Below are 20070 nucleotides of genomic sequence, written 5' to 3'. Positions count from 1 at the left end.
TATAATGACAGACATTATGGGGTGGTTGTGCTGACCTGCCCCTGACCTGTCTATTGCTACTGTCCCTTGACCATGCATTCACCCTATCACAGCATCATCTCCTTCCTAAAAGAACGTCCTTTAATTCTGAGGCTGTGACCTCTAGTCCTAGACTTTCCCACCAGTGGATACATCCTCTCCACATCCACTCTATCCAAGACTTTCACTATTCTGTATGTTTCAGTGAGGTCCTCCTCTCTCTGCTCACTCTCGCAACCTGTCCAAGTCCTCCTGTAGAGACTCTGCCCTTCCACCTATTTTTGTATCCCTTTAATACCGTGGGCACTCGTCTTCCTTAGCAGCCTCACGTGTGGCACTTCATCAAAGGCTTCCGAAAGGGAGTTCAGAACCAGGGTCACAGTTTAAGAATAAGAGGTTTGGCCATTTAGGACTGAGATGAGGGAAAAAAAAAATCACCCAGAGAGTTGTGAATCTGTGGAATTCTCTGCCACAGAAGGCAGTGGAGGCCAATTCACTGGATGTTTTCAAGAGAGAGTTAGATTTAGCTCTTAGTGCTAACGGAATCAAGGGATATGAGCAAAAAGCAGGAATGGGGTACTGATTTTGGATGATCAGCCATGATCATATTGGATGGCGGTGCTGGCTCGAAGGGCCAAATGGCCTACTCCTCCACCAATTTTCTATGTTTCTAAGTTTCTGTGACACGCTGGAACCACAACGAGGATGTGTGGGACACGTTGTCAACTGTTGGAACATCTTTGATGACCACAATCTCGTTAGTAATTAACGGCGGCTGACTAGCAACCACACAGAGACAAGTCTGGGCACCACTGTGAATGACAATGTTTGCTTGATACCAGTTTGTATTGGGGTGACACAGTGGTAGCATAGCTGTAGAGTTGCTGCTTCACAGCGCCAGAGACCCGGGTTCGATCCTGACTATGGGTGCTGCCTATACAGTGTTTGCACGCTCTCCCCGTGACAAGGGCCAGACCCTTTTCACCAGAAGAGAAATACCAATTACTAGAGGACGTCAGACAGACAGTTCGAGTAGATCATCAGAACTATTTTCCCAGGGTGGGAATGTAAAGAACTAGAGGGCACAGCTTTAAGGTGAGAGGGGCAAAGTTTAAATGAGATGTGCAGGGCAAGTTTTTTTTCCACACAGAGGGTGGTGGGTGCCTGGAACGCGCAGCCAGAGGTGGTGGTGGAGGCAGATACGATAGTGGTGTTTAAGAGGCTTTTATATTGGAACATAGATATGTAGGGAATGGAGGGATACGAATCACGTGCAGGCAGAGGAGATTAGTTTAACCTGTCCGCAGGTGAATGGTGGAATCTGGGAGAAATTGAAAACCATATAGAGAGAATAACGTTGGATTAGATTAGTGTAGGATTAGTGTAAATGGATGGCTGATGGATGGCATGGACACAAAGGGTCTGTGTCTCTCTGAAAACAAGATGGTCCAAAGCTTGAAAGGTAATAACTATATGTGATTGTGACATTCATACTGATGTGTTCCTTCCCTCTGGAAGGCGACTCTGGACTGTCAAAGCCTCCACAACCAGACATAAAAACAGCTTTTTTTCCATGAGCAGTACCTCTACTCAACAACCAGAAGTCTGTAGCCTCCTTATGCGCTGGTATTTTATGTCATTCTTCACCTGGCTAAATTGTAACGTTTCATTCTTAATTGTTAACTGTATATCGTGTTGTAACTTGTGAGCAAAGCAACAAGGCAAATTCTTGTATGTATACATACTTGGCTAATAACATTTATTCAAGTCAATTCATAGCAACTGAAATTGCTGACTTTAATTGATAAACTGTTTATCAGGATGAGGGGAATTTTGAAGGATGAGAGGAGGACCTCATTGAAACTTACCGAATAGTGAAAGGCCTGGACAGAGTGGATATGGAGAGGATGTTTCCATTATTTACGGAGTCCAGGACCAGAGGGCAGAATAAAAGGAAGTACCGTTAGGAAGGAGATGAGGTGGAATTTCCTTAGTCAGACGGTGGTGAATCTTTGGAATTCATTGCCACAGACGGCCGTGGAGGCCAAGTCATTGGGTATTTTTAAAGTGGAGATTGACAGATTCTTGATTAGTACGGGTGTCAGAGGTTATGGGGAGAAGGCAGGAGAATGGGGTTGAGAGGGAGAGACAGATCAGCCATGATTGAACGGCGGAGTAGACTTGATGGGGCAAATGGCCTAATTCTGCTCCTGGAACTGATGCACATAAACAGACACAAAGTACGCTGTTATATGCTTGAAATTATGACTTTATTTTATTGTTTTAACAGCAACAATTATCTTTGTGATGGACAATCGGTCGGTGGTGGAAGTTCCCAGTTGTTTGTCGAGCGCAATCTGCAACAGAAAGATCATCTTAGATTTCTCACAACCAGGAAGGATGTCTACACATCACATCAAAAACAATATCTAAAGTACGTCTTTATTTTTAAAGTTTCTAGTTTAGTTTAGTTTATTATTGTCACGTGTAACGAGGTGCAGTGAAAGGTTTTTTTTGTGTGCGTGCTGTCCTGTCAGTGGAAAGACTACACATGATTACAGTCGAGCCGCCTACAGTGTACAGATACAGGATGAAGGGGTTAACGTTCAGTGCGAGGTAAAGCCCAGTAAAGTCCGATCAGAGATAGTCCAAAGTGTGATGGGGCTACACAGCAGGGAGACACCCCGTTCAGTGCAGACCTGACCCTCACTCATTTTCCCCAACATTCCCATCAGTTCTCCCCAGATTCCAACCCTCACCTACACACGAGGAGCAATTTACAGAGGGCCTGTCAACCTACAAACCCTGCGCGACTTTGGGATGTGGGAGGAAACCGGAGCTCCTGGAGAAAAACCCACGCGGTCATGGGGAGAATGTGCAAACTCCGTCACCCAGAGAGTTGTGAATCTGTGGAATTCTCTGCCACAGAAGGCAGTGGAGGCCAGTTCACCGGATGCTTTCAAGAGAGAGTTGGATATAGCTCTTAGGGCCAGGGGTGCAGTGCTGCCGGAGGGCACCCCTGTAAACAAAACACCAAAATAATGGGGAATTTTAACGAGCGGGTGTGTGGTCGGGGTAACCTGATTAAAAGAGGGGGAAGGGGAAGACCCTTCACTACTGATGGGTTTTCAATCACTACTGATTTGTCTTCCCTATAGGGGAGATGGGGGGGTGGTGCATTAAGACCCAGCAGAGTCATCACTACTTGATGGGTCTTTCCTATAGGAGTGTGGGTGGGGTGAGAGGAGGAGGGGGGGGGGGCACTAGGACCCAGCAGAGACATCACTACTGATAGATCTTCCCTTTAGAGGGGATGGGGGCACTAGGACCCAGCAGAGTCATCACTACTGATGGATCTTCCCTATAGAGGGAAGGAGGAAGGAGGAAGGAGGAAGGAGGAAGGAGGAAGGAGGAAGGAGGAAGGAGGAAGGAGGAAGGAGGAAGGAGGAAGGAGGAAGGAGGAAGTAAGAGGGAGAGGGGCACTAGGACCCAGCAGAGTCATTACTACTGATGGGTGTTCCCTGTGGAGGGGAGGAGGGAGGGGCACTAGGACCCACTAGGACCCAGCAGGGACAGACCACGTGCTGCCCGCCACGTGGCGGTTGGTTGTGGGCCTCGTGCTGCGCCTGGGCCTCTGGTGAGGTGAGTGTCGGCTCCGGCCGGTGACCGGTGGGGAGACGAGGCGAGGCGAGGGTCGGGTCGGCGGAGGCCCGTAGATAGAGACAGGCGTCGGCGGCAGCAGCATAGATCTGTGGCCGGGGGGGGGGGGGGGGGGGGGTGAGGGTCGACGACAGCGACTCTGTCCCGGCCCCGCCCGTCCGGGGAGAGTCGGGTTCGGTGTCCGACTCCGGGCCTGGGTTTGGCCGGGGAGGCGGTGGGTGTTGTTGCTGCTCCTGGTGGTGGCCATCCCGGCCTCGTGGTGGTTGGGTGTGGGTGTGTGTGTGTGTGTGTGTGTGGGTGTGTGTGTGTGTGGGTGTGTGTGTGTGTGTGTGTGTGTGTGTGTGGGTGTGTGTGTGGGTGTGAGGGTGTGTGTGGGTGTGAGGGTGTGTGTGTGGGTGTGTGTGAGGGTGTGGTGGGTGTGTGTGGGTGTGAGGGTGTGTGTGTGGGTGGGTGTGTGGGTGTGCGTGTGGGTGTGTGTGTGTGCTTGGTGCGGGTCAGGTGGGTGGGTGTGGGGGTGGTGTGGGTGCGGGTAGTGTTGTGAGGGGTGGGTGCGGGTGTTGTGGGTGAGGGTGGAAGGGTGTTGTGTGTGGGTGTGAGGGGGGGGGGGAGGGTGGAGTGCGTGGAGGGTGTGGGTGAGGGTGTGTGAGGGTGTGAGGGTGTGGGTGAGGGTGTGTGGGTGAGTGTGTGAGGGTGTGGGTGAGGGTGTGTGCGTGAGGGTGTGGGTGAGGGTGTGTGTGTGTGAGGGTGTGTGTGAGAGGGTGTGTGTGTGTGTGTGAGAGGGTGTGTGTGTGTGTGTGTGTGTGTGTGTGAGTGTGTGTGTGTGGGTGAGCGTGTGTGTCAGTGGGTGAGCGTGAGTGTGTGTGTGTGGGTCGGATAGCCTACTCCCGCACCTACATTTTTCCTAACTACACACACAGACAGCTCCAGCAGTCAGGATTGAACCCGTGACCCTGGAGCTGTGAGGCAGCGGCTCTACCCGCTGCACAGCTACATTCTCTGGAGCATTTACTGGGATGGTCGCCTGTTTCCTGGCCTGTTGGTTCCCTTGCCCACCCCCACCACCACAATCTTCACCCAGAGACGAGGTGGCACGGTGGTGCGGTGGTAGACATACCGCTTACATCACAGCGCCAAAGACCCGGGTTCCATCCTGACCTCGGGTTTCTTGGTTTCTTGGTCCTCCAAAATATTCCAAATGGAATTTAAACTGGAGGTTGGGGAGGGAGGTCTTAAGCCAGAAAGGGTTATTGGGAAGAAAGAGCTACTTTAAATGTAGTTGCATCTGGTTGGGTAATTATAGTAGGGTGGAGATTATTCCATGATTTAATTGTGCGGGGGAAGAACGAATTGCTGTACCAACACATCTGTCTTTGTAGCTGGGATCACAAATTGGATCGAATGCCCTCGTCTGCTCCTAATTGGTTTGGGTTTGGTGTAGGTCTTGTGATCTATGTCGAGCTGACCATTTAACATTTTGTAAAAACTGGTCAAACGGTGAGCTTCACGTCTCTCTTGGAGAGGGTTCCACCCCAGAGAATATTGACCCCAGAGGTGCTGTCGGTATAGAGTTTGCACGTTCTCGCTGTGACTGCGTGGGTTTTCTCCGGGTGCTCCGGTTTCCTCCCACATTCCAAAATCGTACAGGTTTGTCGGTTAATTGGCTTCTGTAAATTGTAAACTTTCCCCAGTGTGTAGGATAGTGCTAGTGTACAGGGTGATCGCTCGTCGGCGTGGACTCGATGGGGCGAAGGGCCTGTTTTCGCGCTGTATCTCTAAAGACTAGAGGTGAAAATACTATGACCAATTAATGTTTAGGACGGCCAGTCACATACTACTCTTGTGTTTCTTACCCTACGAGCATTAGGGTCAAGTAGGGTCAGTATGGACTTGTTGGGCTGAAGGGCTGGTTCTGAACTGTATGACCCGATGCCTAGTATAGAGTGTGAGGTCGGCAGGCACTCACCTTCTGCCATTAAGGCCAGTTGCAACATTTACAGGATAAATCGAAGACTAATCCAGTGGCACAGCTCTGCAGGTAGGTCCGACCATTGGCGCACTGGTAGAACTTGTTCTTGTCCTTGGGATCGGGGAAGGTACCGTTCGCTTTGCCCTTACAGAAGCCACTGCCTCCACCGCCACTGCCTCCACCACCGCTGCTGCCACCGCCTCCACCACCACTAGGAGCATCAGTAGGTGGAACCGCCGGCTTCAATGTGGTCTTGGATGGGACGCAAGCTGCAAAGAAACACAGTTTGTTATAAGTTCTCCTAAATTCATAGGAGAATTAGGCGATTTAGCCCATTGGGTTTACTCCACTATTCAATCATGGTTGATCTATCCCTCCCTCTCAACCCCATTCTCCTGCCTTCTCCCCATAATATCAAGGAACTGTGGATGCAGGTCTACAAAGTGTGAATATCCCAGTCAATGGGATTATGCCACTGAACCCCCCCCTCTCACCAACTCCTGAGCGGTCCTGACCTCCCATCTACCCCAGATGCTGGTCTATAAAAAGAGACACAATGTGCTGGAATAACTCAGTTGCTTGTTCCCTATACCCACCACCCTCTGTGTAGGAAAACGTAGCTATCATACCTAGTCCCACCACTATCTGCCTCCACCACCACCCCTGGTAGCGTGTTCCAGGCACCCACCACCCTCTGTGTGAAGGACTTGTCCCGCACATCTCCATTACCTCCAGAGATGCCAAGGCCAGAGTGCAGACTGTTGATGAGGGGGTAGGGTCCCTGGTGACAGAAGGCACCAGAGAAGTCATCCAGAGCCAGATCCCAGACCATAGCTCCTCCAAAGTTGTTCTTCTTCAGCCACTCAACCTGGAAGACACACAGTTCACAACTTTACACCAGCACCCCTCAGTCAATAATGGCGTCTACAATGCGCTGTAGAAAGCTTTCTATCGGGATTCATCACAGCACGGTTTGGGAAATAAAAACAGAAATTCCAAGTTTCCCCGATGTGAATCCTAACCCCATTCTCCTGCCTTCTCCCCATAACCCATGACACGTGAACACCATGAATTTATGGTGAGCTGGAAATTTTATGCACAATGTAACGACAAAAGATTCTAAGGATTTTGAAGGATAATTCTGGAGCTCACTATTGGAAACTCTGCAGTAGATATTGAGATAAACGAGACCACGATGGTTCACGCGGAAATGGTGGAACTTCGATGGTCAGATGTACCTTGTCTCCGAAGCTCTTGACGTTGTCATAGCCGACCCATATTCCATTCTTGAAGGCGTACGGGGTGTCTTGTGGGGCGTTCCATTCGCTGGTGGCACCGTTCAGGAACCCGCAGATCTGTCCAGAGATGGAGATGTTAGGGACCAATCTTGTCGAGGTGGAAAAAAATCATGAGAGGAACAGATCAGGTAAACACAAACGCAGAGTCGGCGAATCGAGAACCAGAGGACATAAGGTGAGGGAGAAAGATTTAATAGGAATGGTGCTGGCTTGAAGGGCCGAATGGCCTACTCCATATAACAATTACAGCACGGAAACAGGCCATCTCGGCCCTACAAGTCCGCGCCGAACAATTTTTTTTCCCTTAGTCCCACCTGCCTGCACTCATACCATAACCCTCCATTCCCTTCTCATCCATATGCCTATCCAATTTATTCTTAAATGATACCAACGAACCTGCCGCCACCACTTCCACTGGAAGCTCATTCCACACCGCTACCACTCTCGGAGTAAAGAAGTTCCCCCTCATGTTACCCCTAAACTTCTGTCCCTTAATTCTGAAGTCATGTCCTCTTGTTTGAATCTTCCCTATTCTCAAAGGGAAAAGCTTGATCACATCAACTCTGTCTATCCCTCTCATTATTTTAAAGACCTCTATCAAGTCCCCCCTTAACCCTCTGCGCTCCAGAGAATAAAGACCCAACTTATTCAGCCTATCTCTGTAACTTAGTTGTTGAAACCCAGGCAACATTCTAGTAAATCTCCTCTGTACTCACTCTATTTTGTTGACATCCTTCCTATAATTGGGCGACCAAAATTGTACACCATACTCCAGATTTGGTCTCACCAATGCCTTGTACAATTTTAACATTACATCCCAGCTTCTATACTCAATGCTCTGATTTATAAAGGCTAGCATACCACAAGCTTTCTTTACCACCCTATCTATATGAGATTCCACCTTCAAGGAACTATGCACGGTTATTCCCAGATCCCTCTGTTCAACTGTATTCTTCAATTCCCTACTCCTGCACCTATTGTCTATTGAATCTGAGGGGTAACCATTTGACTCCAAGGGTGGTGGGTGGAAATAGTGACAACGGCTGGAGGGGAACAGGAGACAAAATAGTGTCAGATACTGAGAGGAGAGGGGAAGAGAGATGTGCAAATAGGAAGAAAGAGTAGAGAGAGATGTTGAGGAGAAATACATGAAAGAGAAAAAAAGAAAGAGGAGAAAGATATATAAAGAGAGGAAAGAGCGATATGTCCAGAAAGTGGAGGAGAGAGATATAAAGCCGGAGGGAGGGATGTGGAGAGAAGGAGATAGTGGGGAGGGCAAAGAGGAAGGGGAGGATAGAAGGGAAATGGGGATCTCTTGAGAGGAGGGGAACGGAGAACGTGGGTGTGCGATGTTTCGGGTGGAGATCCTTCCTCAGGTTCCAGCACCTTGTGTCCATCTATGTTGTGTGTGGTTATTCAGTATTGGATTGGAAGATAACATTGAGTAAAGAGCCATGCGGTTGGATTGGTCGGTAGGTACAGTACCTCATAGTAGGCCAGGAAGCCGGCTGTGCGGGTGTATTTGCCGGCTGGACCAGCGCCTCCTGCTGGGGCACCCACGGCCGTGCTGGACGAGGTCAGTCTGAATGTGTGTCCGTAGGTGGGGAAGCCCACATTCAACTTCTCCACTGGAGCCCCCTTGCCCTTCCAGTAGTTCATGGCGTATTCCTGCAGGGACACAGTTGGCATCAAAGGACTTTAGGCTCATGTTTACGTTTAGGTTTATTATTGTCACGTGTACCGAGGCACAGTGAAAAGTCTCCAAACAAATCAGATAATACCGTACATAAATACAATCAAATCAAACTCGGGTACAATAGGTAGAACAAAGGGGAAGATACAGAGTGAAGAATATAGTTCTCAGCATCGTAGCGCATCAGTTCCAGAGACAAAGTCCAATGTCCGCAATGGGGTAGAGGTGAATCGGACAGTACCCTAGCTTATGGAAGGACCGTTCAGAAGCCTGATAGCAGAGGGGAAGGAGCTGTTCCTGAGTCTGGTGGTGCGCGCTTTCAAGCTTCTGTACCTTTGCTAGACAGGACCAGGGTGAAGGAGAAATGACGGGTGGGACAAGTCTTTGTTCTATTGGCTGCTTTTCTGAGGAAGCGTGAAGTGTAGATGGAGTTAATGGTGGGGAGTGTGGTCTGTGTGATGGACTGGGCTCCATCCACAACTCTCTGCAATTTCTTGTGGTCTTGGGCTCAGAGCTGTTACCAAACCTAGTTGTGGTGCAACTCCACAGTCTGCTCTCCATGGTGTATGGAACACTTATATGGACTTGGCAAAATGGGTTTATTAATTCGAGAGAGGAATTGAAAAAGTTGAGCAGGATTTATTTTTCTTGAGCACTTACCACATTGAAGTAGAGGTTGGTGGAATCCTGGTTATTAGGCAGGGGATAGAGGGGGCTGTTCTCTCCAGTAACGTGGCTCCAGGGACCATAGAAATCGTAGGTCATCACGTTGAAGAAGTCAATTACCCTGCAAGAGAGGAGACGGGTCACCCTGATACTCCATGCACCAAATTAACATCAGAATGCAGAACAGTACAACACAGGAACAGGCCCTTCTGCCCACAATGTCCGTGCCAAACATGACGGCAAGATAAACTCATCTCCTCTGTCTACACGTGATCCATATCCCTCCATTCCTTGTATATCTACAAGCCACTTAAACACCACTATCGCATCTGCCTCCACCACCACCCCTGGCAGCACGTTCCAGGCACCCACCACTATCTCTGTAAAAAAAAACATGCACATCTCCTTTAAACTTGAACATGATGCCAAGTCCATCACTTATCTACCTGCACATCACCAACATCCCTCCATGCCTGGCATGATCATGTGCCTATCTAAAGGTCTTTTAAATGCCACTAAGATATCTGTTTCAACCACCACCTCAGCAGGTTCTGACTGTCTACACTATCTATGCCTCTAATGATTTTATAAATTTCTATCAAGTCTCTCCTCAACCTCTGACGTTCCAGAGGAAACAATGCAAGTTTGTCGAACCTCTCCCTGTAGCTAATCCCCTCTAATCCAGGCAGCGCTCTGGTAACTCTCCTCTGAACCGTCTCTAAAGCCTCCACATGCTTCCTGTAATGGAGACGACCAGACCTGCACGCAATGCTCTAAATGCCTCCTGGCTAAAGACCTACAGAGCTGCAAGTTGGCTTCTTGACTCTCACACTCAATGCCCCGACTGATGAAGGCATTGAATGCTTTAGGGTTGTGGATGGATCTCAATCACTGTGCTGGAAGCTCCCACCATTGAAATTGTGGAGCCATGAAAAACTAGTTCAAATACGACGTCAAACTCGCTAAACGCCCACAGGAAAAGTTGGGTTTCTTTGTATGTGGAAGGACACTCACTTGCTGAGCTGAGGAACCTCGTAGCCAGTATCGATGTTGCTCTTCCCACCAGCAACGGAAGCCGAGAGCAGCAGTCGTGGCTTTCCTGCGCTTTTCCCTTCGGCCTCGAAGGCAGCCATCAGCTCCTGTGGGTCAGAGAGATCGAGGGCTCCTTTAGCAAGAGGTCAAGTCTAGTCTTAGGAAGGGTCCTGACCAGAAACATCGCCTATCCTTTTTCCTCAGAGATGCTGCCTGACCCGCTGAGTCACTCCAACACTTTGTGTCAATTTCAATTTTAGTTCAGTTTGGTTTAGAGATGCAGCTTGGAAACAGGCCCATCGGCCCATCGAGTCCATGCCGATCAGCGATTACCCTTTCACTCTAGTTATATCCTACATACTTGGGACAATTTACTGAAGCCAATTAACCTACAAACCCACACATATTTGGAGTGTGGGAGGAATCAAGAGCACCTGAGGTCACAGGGAGAACGTACAAACTCCGTACAGACAGCATCCATGGTCAGGATCGATCACGCGTCTCTGGCGCTGTGGGGCAGCAACTCTACCGCTGCGCCACCGTGTCAACCAAGAGTGGGGAAGAAACCTTTTAATCCCCACTCAAAATGGTGCTTGGTTCAAACTTTATTAAACTTTATTAAATTCTTAAATTCTGAATTCTTAAAATCCTTTGTGAAAATCTGTCCTTGGTGATCTTGACAATAAGGTTACATTTATTGGATACATTTTCAAGTCATAGAGTTATGCTGCGTGGAGCCCAACCTGCCCACACCGACCAATATGTCCCATCTACACTAGTCCCACAAAGTGCTGGAGTAACTCAGCGGGTCAGGCAGCATCTGTGGAGAACATGGATAGGTGACGTTTCACAGAGTGCTGGAGTAACTCAGCAGGTCAGGCAGCATCTGTGGAGAACATGGATAGGTGACGTTTCACAGAGTGCTGGAGAACTCAGCGGGTCAGGCAGCATCTGCGGAGATAAAGGATAGGTTTGGCCTGCGTTTGGCCCATTTATTTTAAAGAAACTCATAGTGAGATGTACTTGACCGAACCTGAGCCAGGATAGTGTAGAGATGCTTGTCAACGGGAGGACTTCCTCGAGATCCAGGATATTCCCAGTCGATGTCCAGACCGTCAAAGCCGTATCCTCTCAGGAAGGCGATGACTGACTTGATGAAGATTTGCCGAGTTCCTGATGAGGCGACCATCGCGGTGAATCTGCAGGAGGGATGAATGTGGGGAGAGGAGTTAGAAATTAAATGTGCCGGAGACACAAGGAACTGTAGTGACGGCCGCTGTACTCAGTGACGCAGTGAATCTGCTGTTATATCCTATCATGTACAGATTCACCTTCGCCTTCATTAAATGTTCGTGGTTAAAAAATTACTCCTTTCTCCTGCTATTATCCGAAGTTTCATGTGAAATTATTATTTCTGAAAATGACGTTTAGTTCAGAGATACGGCGTGGAAACATGCCCTTCGGCCCCCCCCAGTCTGCACCGACCAGCGATCTCCGCTCACTAACACTATCCTACACACACACAAGGGACAATTTACATTTATAACAAGCCAATTAACCTACAAATTTGTATGTCTTTGGAGTGTGGGAACAAACTGAAGATCTCTGAGAAAACCCAGGAGGTCACAGGGAGAACGTACAAACTCCGTACAGACAGCACCCGTAGTCAGGATCGAACCTGGGTCTCTGGTGCTGTAAGCGCAATAAGGCAGCAACTCTACCGCTGTGCCACACACTATTGAAAGGATTCTTTCGGAAAATTATGTTATTTTACTTTTTGGCAAACAATATCCTATATTGTTCAAATTACAATTTGCAAACTGCTCTGTTTAATAATACTCCTGAAACAGTTCACTGTAAAATTATCCCCTCGATATTTATCTCTGTGTATATCATTACAGGATGTTTAGGCACTAAAAAACTCTGAAATAGGCAGGCAAAAAGGCATAATAAAACTACAAAGGCATTTATTGACATAAAAAGGCATGTATTTCCACCCCCAAAATATGGTTAAAAATGAAAATATAAAGTTATAGTATATTAAATGACCAAAGTTGCCTGGTTACTAGCATTTTTCAAATTATCTGGTGTTAAACTATGCCGTCTGTCAGACAGAATATTCTTCAGTTGTGAAAAACTTATTTGTACCCCAGCTGAGGTCACTGGTGCATACCAGAAACAAGCTACAGACTCTGTATTCATGTCGATATCTTGTGCATTACAATTACCTTTGAGAACTTTAGCTATGTTTTGTATTTCCTCATGATCTTTGTTAGCTAAAATCACTCTCTCATAATTTCCTTATATGTCTTTACCTACATCGCCAGGAACTTTACGAATATCGTCAGTTACTTTGTGGAAAACCTGCAAGTTATTCACTAACGTCTTACCACCTTTCTCAAGGGAAGTGGTAGCTTGTGGGAAGTTTGCAAAATTGGAAGCAATGAATAGGTGTTGGGGAAGACTGAACCAGCGGGCAGCGGCACGAATGAATGAATGACTGACAGTGGCGCCCCCAGTTTCATCCCGGTGGTGAAAATCTTCTTGTAATTTATACTATGTTAACACTTGAATAATAACATTAATATTAACGTGTTAATATAGAAAATGTCATTGTAATCATGGTACAACTAGACAAAATAGCATGACCTTTTAGCAAAACAGCAAAAAAAGGCTGATTTAGCCACTCGATCGTGAAAAAGGCATCTTGGTAAAACCATCAAAAAAAGGCATGAAACGGCACATGGCATTTATGGCAAAATTACCAAACACACCCACTGTTTACGTCGGGCACATCGAACTGCAGGTGCTGGTTTACAAAAAGAAAAGACACAAAGCGCTGGAGTAAATCAGCGGGTCAGGCAGCATCTCTGGAGAACATGGATAGGTGACGATTCGGGTCAAGCCCCTTCTTCAGGCTGAGTTACTGAGGAGTTACTCCAACACGTTGTGTCTTTCAATATTAATTCCATATCACAGTCAATTGAAAAATAACTTTTTTTAATCTAATTCTAATGTAAACGTTTCCATCTTACTTCTGAGTGCCAAAGTTCCAGCCTCCAACGGACAGCAGAGTCTTGAGGTTTGAATTCCTTAAAAAAAAATAGACAAAATGTGGTTTAAGAATGATGTTTAGAACAACAAAACATTTTCAGAACTTCTCAGGAACTTCTGGATCTTCTGTTTTTTTCGCCCCTTTGGTGTTACGTTTAGTTGAGGGGATTTGCCTCAGTCTGGATCTCAAGGGGGTCACAGAAAATGAGGTGCAAGTTTATGCAACAAGGCTTCATAAGCAATGGGCCAGTCTCACTCTGGGCTGAAGGGCCTATTTCCTCAATCTATGACAATGATTCTGGTGGCCTGTCCAATAGCTTTCTCCTGAATATCCCCCTAAACCAAGTCACCTTTCAGACAGGGGAGGTGGATGAGAGGAGAAAACCTTCAACAAATGGATGTGTAACAGGGTCATGTCAAAGACCCCGCTGACCATCGATCACCCATTCACACCAGTACTATTTCATCCCACTTTCTCATCCACTCCCTATGCACTTGGGGCAAATTGTAGAGGCCAATTAACCTGGAAACCCTTTGGAATGTGGGAGAAAACCGGTAATCCAGAGAAAACCCTCACGGTCATATGACGAACGTGCAAACTCCACACAAACAGTGCCCGAGGTCAGGAACAAACCCAGGTCTCTGGCGCGGTGAGGCAGTGGCTCTACCCGCTGCGACACTGTGCCACCCGGTACGTACAACAGGTGGATTCTTGCCACATACGCTTCCAAACGACTTGTTCACTTGGATCGACCATTTTGAAGAGTTTGAAATGGAATGTTCATTAAACACTGGATGTCCCTTCGCTTCATGGTTAAATCAGTCCCAAATCAGCAGGGTTCCTCTCCACCGATTTGTCTCCACCGAGCTGTCTCTGAGAAGTTAGGCATCACCTTGGTACTTAGTCTAAATAACCCATACAGTGGCCTTATCCCACTGAACCGTCCTCTCACCAACTAGAGAGCAGTCCTGACCTCCCATCTACCTCATTGGAGACCCTCGGACTATATTTAATCAGACGTCATTGGACTTTATCTTGCACTAAACATTATACCCTTGATCCTGTGTCTGTACAGTGTGGACGGCCTGATTGTAACCAAGTACAGTCTTTCCGCCGACTAGTTAGCACGCAACAAAAAGCTTTTTGTTGTACCATGGTACACGTGACAATAATAAACTAAACTAAATTAACTGTGGAATATGGGTTATGGAATATTGGATTTGGGGAATATCCAATACAGTGACTGGTTAGCAAGCAACAAAAACTTTTCACTGTATCAGTACAGGTTGACAATGAACTAAACTGGACAATGTAAACATCGCGTACAATGCCCAGCATTTGAGAAACAAGGTTAAGCCCCTGTCCCACTTTCCCGAGTTACTCCCGAATTCTCCCGTGTTTTCCCCTTGATTCAAACTCGGAGATGCCAGCCGTAGGTACTCGGGGCTATTTTTTTTTACTCGTGGACATTTTTCAACATGCTGAAAAAACGTCCCGACTTACCTGATGCCCCGAGTACCTACGGCTCTACGGACTCGCTACGGACATTGTCCGAGTTTGAATCAACGGGAAAAACTCGGGAGAATTTGTGGGTAACTCGGGAAAGTGGGACAGAGGCGTTAGTATTTATTCAGCGACTGTACTTGTTCTTCAGGCTGTTGACCTCCTGGTAGAGTTTTGGGTCGTTCCATTCGTAGGTGGCGATCTGATTGCTCTTCATTCCAGCGAAGGCGTAGATAATGTGCGTGCAGAGGCAAGGGTCCACGCTCTGGACCATGTATTTTACCCTCTCCTGGTCTGTACTGCGCCCAGTTGGTGAAGTAACACACCAGCCTGTAGGCAGAGCCTGGGCAAGGGAGGGACAGGGTGGTCAGGACAATGTCTCTGTGGCACTCACACAAAAGCAAAGCAAGCAAGGCTTCAATTGCACAAAGACCTCACCCAGTTGCAGGCAGGCCAGTAAGACCACCGCATGGAACAGAAAACAGAGCAGCGTGTTAGAATTATGACAAACCGTAATAAGTCAGGGGTTATGGGGAGAAGACAGAAGATGGGGTTGAGGGGGAAAGATTAGATCAGCCATGATTGTGTGGCTAGAGTGCACTTGATGGGCCGAATGGCCTAATTCTGCTCCTATCCGTATGAAATTATGAAACCTTGGCTGTATTACGGCCTCTACACAATGACACTGTTATGTAAGTGGTTGGGAAACTATGAAGATCTACCTTGTGGGTGGCACGGTGGAGCAGTGGTAGAGTTGCTGCCTCACAGCGCCAGAGCCCCAGGTTCGATCTTGACTATGGGTGTTGAACGTGTGTGGAATTTGTACATCAACCCTGTTTGCTTACAATTCTAGTATAAATTGATTGTTCTGTTTCTGGTACATATGACAATAACACTCTTAACTCCCTCCCCCTGTGACCAAGTGGGTTTTCTCCAGGAGCTCTGGTTTCCTCCCAAATCCCAAAGATGTGAGGGATTGAAGGTTAATTGTCCCTCTGTAAAATTGCTCCTCGTGTGTATGGAGTCGTTGCATAAGTGAGATAACATGGAAATAGTGTGAAAGGCTGAACAATGGTCGGCGTGGACTCCGTTACTGTTGCTGACTAGACCTGAGCTGCCTCTTTTATACAATGAGCTTATCACGAACAATAATCCAATCTGTTTGTCGTTCCCTTTATCGGAAAGAAAGGGCAGTCACGATGATCCTCCTGCTATTTACAAAGGGAAAATAATAGTTCTTATCTTGACTTCAATATTTTCTCTTCAATAATACCTCGTCCCCTGTTCAATGTCATTCAGATTGTTCACCTTCATTTTCACCTCAAGACTGTTTCTGAGCTTGATTGGAAATGACTTAGAAACGTAGAAACATGGAAAGTAGGCGCAGGAGTAGGGCATTTAGCCAGCACCGCCTATACAGCTAGCCGCCAGAACCGCTTGAATCCCTGCCCGCTTCCCGGAGAGGACGCTGGCGTTGACTGTTCGCCGCTTCTCCGCCCGCTGTCCCCCACCCCGACGTCTGTTACCTACCTGTTAACTGTTACCTACCTGCCTGTACCTGTGCCTGTGAACCATCGACGCTGGACACCTCCTGTGCCTGTTCTCCATCGATGCTGGACGCTGGATGCTGGGCACCTCCTGTGCCTGTGCACCATCGACGCTGGACGCTGGACACCTCCCTGCACCAGCTGGATCATCTCTACACCTGCACTGCTGGACAACCTCTCTGCACCTGCACTGCTGGATACTCTCTGCACCCTCATCACTGGACTACCTCTGCACCCTCATCACTGGACTACCTCTACACCTGCTCTGCTGGACAACCTATTTGCTCCCTCAATGCTGGACACCTCGCTGCATCTGCATTGCTGGTCAACCTCTTTGCTCCCTCACTGCTCGACACCTCGCTGCACCCGCTCTGCTGGACAACCTCTCTGCTCCCTCACCGCTGGATACTCTCTCCACCTGCACCTGCACCGCTGAACACCTCTCTGCACCCTCACCATCATGCTCAAATACTCAACTCTGCAGATGGCTGGTTTCTGCAACAACCACATCCCATCCTGCATCCAGGTCGTTAAACAGCTTGGACTTCTGCGTCGACCCCGTTACATCCACAGAGGCTCTCAGCGCAGGCGTGTTTGCTTCAACCACGGACGTTCCATTCCATCCGTCTGCTCACTACCACGCTCTACCCCCCCTCAACCGCGTCACCCCCCATCCCAGCTGACCGCACGCACTGTCAACCGGGACAACCTCAGATCTCTCCAGCCTGCCCCCATCCCTCCACCCTCTCACAATGCCAACTTTGCCCTCCTCAACACCAGGTCGCTCAACAACAAAGCCCTTGCCCTCCATGAACTAATCCTTGACAACACTCTGGACTTCCTTCTGCTCACTGAGACCTGGCAACAACCCAATGTCTTCTTCTCCCTCAATCAAACATCCCCACCTGGATTTAATTACATTTCCAAACCCCGCCCCTCCCGCCATGGAGGTGGCCTCGCTGTTATTTTTAACCAGAATTTTCGTATCACTGAACTCACCTTCCCCCCAGTAGCATCATTTGAATTCCTCGCCTTCAAAGCCCTTTCCTCCATGACAGTCATCCTCATTTACCGGCCACCTAAACCAAACCCCTCCTTCCTATCTGACTTCACTGAACTCCTCACACTTGCCTCATCCCTCTCCTCACGTCTGCTGCTACTTGGTGACTTAAATATTCACATGGACTCCCCCACCTGCAAGCTCGCATCTGAATTCGCCTTTTTACTGGACAACTTCTCTCTCTCTCAGCACGTCACCTTTCCCACCCATGACAAAGGTCACATCCTTGATCTGGTCTGCTCCATAAATCAACCGGTACTCGACCTCCACCCTTGCCTCTTCCTCCTCTCTGATCATAAGCTTATACGGTTCACCATCCCTTCTCCAACACCTCGCCCCCGCTTCCTCCGAGAAATCACCTTCCGGAATCTAAAATCCATTGATTCCCTCCATCTCTCTGACCTGCTCTCCACCACTCTCCCACTGGACTCAACCCATATCTCACCTGATGATCTCACAAACCATCTCAACTCCACCTTGTCTACCTCCCTCAACACTCTGGCCCCCCTCAAAACAAGAACCGTAACTTTCAACACATCCTCACCCTGGTACACACCTGCACTTCGTAAACTGAAACAGACTGGTCGCCAACTCGAACGACTAATAAAGAAATCATCTCTCACAGTCCACCTTGAAGCTTACAAACTCCACCTCACTTACTACAAAGATGCCCTCATTGCTGCAAAATCTGCCTACCTCTCCTCCATATTCACCGATCCCTGCCTAAACCACAGAACCCTCTTCTCCACAGTGGGCAACCTCCTCAAGCCTCGAGCCAACACTCTCCCTACCTCTACTCCGGTTCTCTGCAACTCATTCCTCCACTTTTTCGCTGATAAAATCAGCACCATCTATCAATCTTTATCCCCTGTACCCGACTCCCCAGCATCTACTCCACCACCTACCACGGCCCCTCCTTTCAACATCTCCACAGACCTCCTTACCCCTCCTCCACACTGCTTCCTCTCCCAGTTTGACCTGGTCACCCCTATTGAAATCTCCAAACTCATCAGCTCTTCCAAACCCACCACCTGCTCCCTCGACCCTCTCCCCACTCCCCTGTTGAAGTCCTGCCTCCCCGTACTCTGCCCCTACCTCACTAATCTCTTCAACTCCTCATTGTCCCAAGGAATTGTCCCCTCCGCTTTCAAAACTGCTGCCGTTACACCAATCTTAAAGAAACCTGGTCTTGATCCCTCCTCTCTCATTAACTACCGCCCAATCTCAAACCTCCCCTTTCTTTCAAAAACCCTGGAGCGTATCGTTGCGTCGCAACTTCATTCCCACCTCCTTGCGTATAACCTACTTGAACCCCTCCAATCTGGCTTTCGCCCCCTCCATAGCACAGAAACTGCTCTCCTCAAAGTCCTCAACGACCTCCTCACCTCTGCTGACACTGGTTCCCTCAACATCCTCATCCTCCTCGACCTGAGCGCAGCCTTCGATACAGTGAACCATAACATCCTGCTCACTAGACTCAAGGACCTCGGCATTGAAGGCTCTGCACTCAGCTGGCTCCGTTCCTACCTTTCCAACAGATCCCACTTCATCTCTCTCCACAACCACACCTCTGCTACAGCCGCAGTCACTCAAGGCGTTCCCCAAGGCTCCGTACTCGGCCCCCTCCTCTTCATCATCTACATCCTCCCCCTTGGTCAGATACTCCGCCACTTCAATCTGGACTTCCACTGTTACGCTGATGACACCCAGATTTACCTTGGCACCAAATCCCCCCACAACCCCCCCCTCTCCCATATCAACTCCTGTTTGTCAGCTATAAAAACCTGGATGCAACATAATTTCCTCAAACTCAACAGTGATAAGACAGAATTCCTCCTCATAGGCTCCAAAGCCACACTCAGCAAAATCAATAACCCCACTCTCACCATCGACGGCACCACTGTCTCCCCATCTCCCCAGGCCCGCAACCTTGGCGTGATCTTTGATTCCACCCTCTCCCTTGAGCCTCACATCCGCCATGTCATTAAAACCTCCTTCTTTCATCTCCGCAACATCGCCAAACTCAGACCCTCTCTCACACCGCCTGCTGCTGAAAGACTCATCCATGCCTTCATCTCCTCCCGACTGGACTATTGCAACTCACTTCTCCTTGGCATCAGCTCCACCTACATCAACCGACTCCAACTGGTCCAGAACGCAGCCGCCCGACTCATCACCCACACCAAATCCTGGCATCACATCACTCCAGTCCTCAAAAAACTTCACTGGCTTCCCATCTCCAACCGGATCACCTACAAAATCCTGGTCCTCACCTACAAAGCCCTCCACCATCTGGCCCCCACATATCTCATTGACCTCCTCTCCCCCTACCAACCCTCACGGTCCCTCAGATCCACATCAGCCGGTCTCCTCTCCATCCACAAGTCCAACCTCCGCAGTTTTGGGGACAGAGCCTTCTCCAGGGCAGCTCCCAGGCTCTGGAACTCCCTCCCCCAACTGATCCGCAATTCCGTGTCCCTCCCCATCTTCCAGTCCCGCCTCAAGACCCATCTCTTCACCTCTGCCTATCCTTAGCCCCACGTCCCCGTCCCTTTTCATCTGTGCATTAATT

At 48.6% G+C, this 20070-nt stretch overlaps 1 protein-coding gene across 1 annotated transcript; it reads right to left on the bottom strand.

Annotated features, from left to right (window-relative positions):
• Positions 1-2269: 2269 nt before the first annotated feature.
• On the bottom strand, positions 2270-15354 carry LOC116987048 (acidic mammalian chitinase-like). Its single transcript, XM_033042941.1, has 11 exons — positions 15330-15354; positions 15032-15234; positions 13369-13425; positions 11367-11532; positions 10316-10440; positions 9296-9422; positions 8428-8610; positions 6883-6999; positions 6374-6512; positions 5642-5913; positions 2270-2375 (listed from the first exon to the last, which is right to left on the bottom strand). The coding sequence occupies exons 2-10, from the start codon at positions 15163-15165 to the stop codon at positions 5651-5653; spliced, it is 1311 nt and encodes a 436-aa protein (XP_032898832.1). The 5' UTR covers positions 15166-15234; positions 15330-15354; the 3' UTR covers positions 2270-2375; positions 5642-5650.
• Between the last annotated feature and the right edge of the window lie 4716 nt (positions 15355-20070).

The sequence above is a fragment of the Amblyraja radiata genome, chromosome 24 (assembly GCF_010909765.2).
Source record: "Amblyraja radiata isolate CabotCenter1 chromosome 24, sAmbRad1.1.pri, whole genome shotgun sequence".
In the NCBI taxonomy this organism is placed as follows: domain Eukaryota; kingdom Metazoa; phylum Chordata; class Chondrichthyes; order Rajiformes; family Rajidae; genus Amblyraja; species Amblyraja radiata.
The sequence above is the reverse complement of the archived record's forward strand: the minus strand, read 5'-3'. Positions and strand labels throughout refer to the sequence as shown.